General features: G+C 54.4%; 1 protein-coding gene across 1 annotated transcript; it reads right to left on the reverse strand.

Annotated features, from left to right (window-relative positions):
* Positions 1-829: 829 nt before the first annotated feature.
* On the reverse strand, positions 830-2,303 carry ZMAT5 (zinc finger, matrin-type 5; the record flags this gene model as incomplete). The annotated part of the gene is made up of 3 exons (XM_009872194.1): positions 2,114-2,303; positions 1,135-1,197; positions 830-933 (listed from the first exon to the last, which is right to left on the reverse strand). Coding segments are annotated over exons 1-3 (294 nt in total), but the record flags the coding sequence as incomplete, so codon positions are not given.
* Between the last annotated feature and the right edge of the window lie 1,973 nt (positions 2,304-4,276).

Genomic DNA, 4,276 nt, shown 5'->3' on the forward strand with positions numbered 1-4,276 from the left:
ATTTTTAGTGCAAACGTGGTCAAACACTGTTGCCCACGGAGGTTGTAGAGTCTCCAGCCTTGGAGATATCCAAAATGCAACTGGGAAACTCTAGTTTCCCCTGCTTTGAGCACGCTGGGGTTGGGACTAGACCATCTCTGCTGGAGACATCAACCATTCCGTAAGGTCTCACCAACACCTCTCTCTCCTATTTTCTCTAACCAGCAAAGCAACAGAGAAACCAACAGAGAACCTGCAAAGCTACAGAGAAAATAGCCTTTTAGGGCAAGGAGGAGGTACTCTCGGAATGCAAAAGGCTGGAAAGCACTCGCCAAGACTCAGTAGGTGAGCAGGTGCCATCCATCCTCTGCTCAAACCTCAGTTCCACCCACAGCCATGCGAGCAGAGGCCGCTTCTGGATCCAAGACCCTGCATCCCCTCCTCAGGATCACCCCACTGATAGCACGCAAGCTCTTTAAAAGAGTGGAAGCAGCCCCTCCGTGGTAAGAGTAAAGAAGAGGGGGGACATCAAAGCCATAAATTTAAGGGGAAGTGATGTACCAGTGCCCTCTGCTGCTGACACTTTTTATTCCCTGACTGAACGAAAGCCCGAGGGCTCAGAAAACCCATTCTGCTTCAGATGTTGCTGCTAAGTGGTAACAGCACTGCTCAACTCCATGTTTGTGCCTGTGCCAGCAGATCGAGAGTGGAAAGGGGATGAAAAACTGCAGCACTTCCAGCCCCGCTCCAGGCTCCTGCAGGGCTGAGAGGCAGGAGGCAGGGATCTGCGCTCGGCTCGCCGCGTGCAGGCACCCGGGGAACACGGTTCTCTCGCTGCACAGCCCCTCACGCGTCCCTCCCCGCAAGACTCACCTTGAACCTGGGCGCTCAGCTTCTCCAGGTCCTGCTCCGTCATGTGGGAAAATCTGCAGTTGGACCCAAAATCGCACTGTCCTGGAACAAAAGGCACGGAGCTCTGTTAGAGCCACACAGACAAGGGCCTCAAACCCAAGATCCATTACACGGGACACACAGGTCCAAGCCCTCCAGTCCCTCTGAGACAAAAACCCACAGCAGGGCTCTGCAGCACAGCCCCGGGCTGGCTCATAACGGAGCTGCTAGAGCTCAGGTGGTTCTTTCTACCTCAGAACTCACCCGTTTGCAGAAACTTCCGACAAGGTTTCTTGGTTTGCTCCTCTTGCAGGATAGTGGCAGCATCTAGGGGACACAAAGGACAAACTGGGGTAAAGATCACAGCGATACCAAATGGGTCTGTTGCCTGGTGCGAACTTAAGCCACAGACATATTGACAGGTAACAGCCCCTGTTTCCACTCCTGGCTTCAGCTTTTCACTGGTTTGCAAACATCATCTTCTCTGCTTTCCGCTTCGTGCTTCCTCCCCATGGCAGCAGGGGACAAGAAGCATGACAGAAAAGCAGGGAGTCCGCGGCACTTCTGGGCAGCAGCGAAAGATGAGGCAGACTCGCAGAGCTCTGGGAAAAGCTCTGCACGACACCTCACAGAGCCCCGTCATGAGTCTCCAGGGGACATCACTGAAACGGTCCTTCACCTCCCGGAGACATCCTGGGGAAAACAAGCCCCGAAGATACGGCAGCTCCCACAGATGGTGGAAGCACTGGCTGAGGAACCCAAAGGAAGCAGAGGAATATGCAGGTTTCACGATCAGTTTAACCCAAACTAAGCCTTTCCTACTGCCCCAGTACACAGTCCTGCTCTCTTTCGCAGACCCTGGACACATATTCCCATCATATTCCTCAGGCTGGTGCTAAGACATGTGTAATTGCGTGGCAAGCGCTGAGCTGGGTGAGAAGAGACCTGTTAAGCAGGGAGAAGACACCGGCCTTTCCTCCAGCACAGCCTCCAGTCCAGCAATTCCAATTCCTCCTCTGCCAAAACCTCAATGCACCCAGCCCTCCTCCTCCTCACCCCTTTGGACAGGTGTGAGCACACCTTCCCCAGCCCTTTTACCTTTCGGCAAGTGGGCACAATTCACTGGCACAGACAATCTCACCATAAATCAGCAGTGCCCATTTATTGTGTCTATTCCCCCCCCACCTCCTCCATCGCTTCCCCCGTGCCAGAAAGGGAGTGGCAGGCTCCTGGCAGCACCCACCTCGGAATAAGTCGTACCAGACTCTCTTAGCCCTGAGGTGCTGCACTCCATTGAGGTGTTTCTTCCTGTTGTGAAGGTTGTCCTGGAAGGATCGGTCACAGTAGTCACAGAAGTACCTTTTCCCCATCTCTCTTGTGGCAGAGCAGCATCAGCGTGGCCTGGGAACCGTCAGACAGATCCTCGGCATCCAGTCGCGCCCGCCCTGGGGACGGAGGATCCAAGATTTACAGTGCCTGCTTCCGAAGGAGAAGAACTCAAATCATTCAGGGTTGGCAGACAGAGAAAGAGGTGAGACCCAACAGTATATATTCACTTCCACCAGAGCCTGGTAAAGCTGCATCTGCTGCACGTGAGAACAGCCTCGGATCTGCGTTTCTTATCTCCATCACCCAAAGCAACAACGGTTCTGCTGAAAGAGTTCTCCTTCCTGTTGTGTGCTGGAGTTCAGGGCGCACTGAGCACAGAGCCCAGAGAGCCACCGCCTGCACCAGACACCAGCCAACGCGCCAACAGGAGCAGGCAGAGATCCAGGCCCCAGCCTCCAACTGGGGCTCTAGGACCTCGACCCAGCACCACTGACAACCCCCACAAGAGGGAGGAAGGAAATTCCCCCGTGTCAGTCTCTACGAGGTAAGGAAGAAACTCAACAACTCCTCAAAGATGAAAATAAACGCCAAAACACCAACTGATCTCACCTGTACCGCAAGTGGGCAGCTATTTACAAACACTAAAGGACTCAACGTTTCGTTCAGCCACCTATTTCGCTCCTGCTCTCCTCATCCTCCCCAGCCCACGGCAGCAGAACGTGTCTGCTCCAGCGAGTACAGCAGCACTTACAGCAACTAAGATCACAACAGCCTTACGGCAAGGAGGAAACAACCCCCAACTCCATGGAAAGCAACCTGAAGATGCCTGGTCCTCCTCTTCCCACGGGGAAAAGGTGCTGATCCCACCTGCATCTGTTGCCTGGGGACTCTGCTGGGGAGGACCGAGGAGTGATGTGACGGAATTCAGGTGCTCTCACCTGTGCCGGACCTGGAGCAGCTCAGACCCTGGTAGGGCAGACGCGGTCTGTGATCGAGCGCAGCCCTGTCGCCATCAGCCAGCCTTTTCTGGAGGTGCAACAGATACTCTGGAGGAGCTGTGAAGTCCTCTCCCGAGTGATATAAAGGTACCTGATAAATGCCAAAGATGGATGGACTGGGAGATAAACTCCAAAAGCAATTCTCCGGTCTTTTGACACCTTGACAGCCAAGCGCATTTAAAAAATGGCACGGAGGGCAGCGCAAGAAATAAAGATTTTATAAATAAATCAGGGTCAGAATCAATCACAGCCTCCCTAACGATTCCCTGGAATCAGCGGGAAGAGCAGCAGCAACGGGCAATCCCTCAGAGCCCAGCGTGCTGTTCCGCAGAGCCCTCCCGCCAGCCATCCTGGCACCTCGCGAGCGACTGCGCCAAACCCCGTCCTTCCCCCGCTCCCCAGAGCTGCTGCTTCAAAACCAAGTCCTGGGGGGGAATCTCTCAGACCTCAGGCCACAAGTTAAAATGTAGTCTCCTCCACCTGCATTCAATGGAAACTTCATCTGGGGTTTTTGAAAAAAAAACCACCTTCACAGCAAAGGGAAAACATTTGGAGACTCCACCGGCACTTGAAATCTCTTGTTTTAAGGCCCTTCCCTTGTTAGAATCCTAGAATGGCCTAGGTGGGAAGGGACCTCAGAGATCATCCAGTCCAACCCCTGCCACGGGCAGGGCCGCCCTTACCCAGCCCAGGTTGCTTCCGGCCTCATCCAACCTGGCCTTGAACATCTCCAGGGAGGGGGCAGCCACAGCCTCTCTGGGCAATCTGTTCCCTCAGGCTGAAGAATTTCTTCCTAAGATCCAATCTAAACCCATTCTCCTTCCATTTAAATCCATTTCCCCTTGTCCTGTGGCTGGACACTCCTGTACAAAGTCCCTCCCATCCTCCCTGTAGGTCCCTTCAGGCCCTGCAGCAGGGATAAGGTGCCCCCGGAGTCTTCTCTTCTCCAGCTGAACACCCGCAGCTCCCTCAGCCTGTCCTCGCAGCAGAGCTGCTCCAGCCCCTGGGTCATCTCTGTGGCCTCCTCAGGTGTTCTCCAGGTGAAATTTCTCACGGGGAGGCGGTGCCGAAGAGCCAGC

Source organism: Apaloderma vittatum, unplaced genomic scaffold, assembly GCF_000703405.1.
Source record: "Apaloderma vittatum isolate BGI_N311 unplaced genomic scaffold, ASM70340v1 scaffold20726, whole genome shotgun sequence".
NCBI lineage: Eukaryota > Metazoa > Chordata > Aves > Trogoniformes > Trogonidae > Apaloderma > Apaloderma vittatum.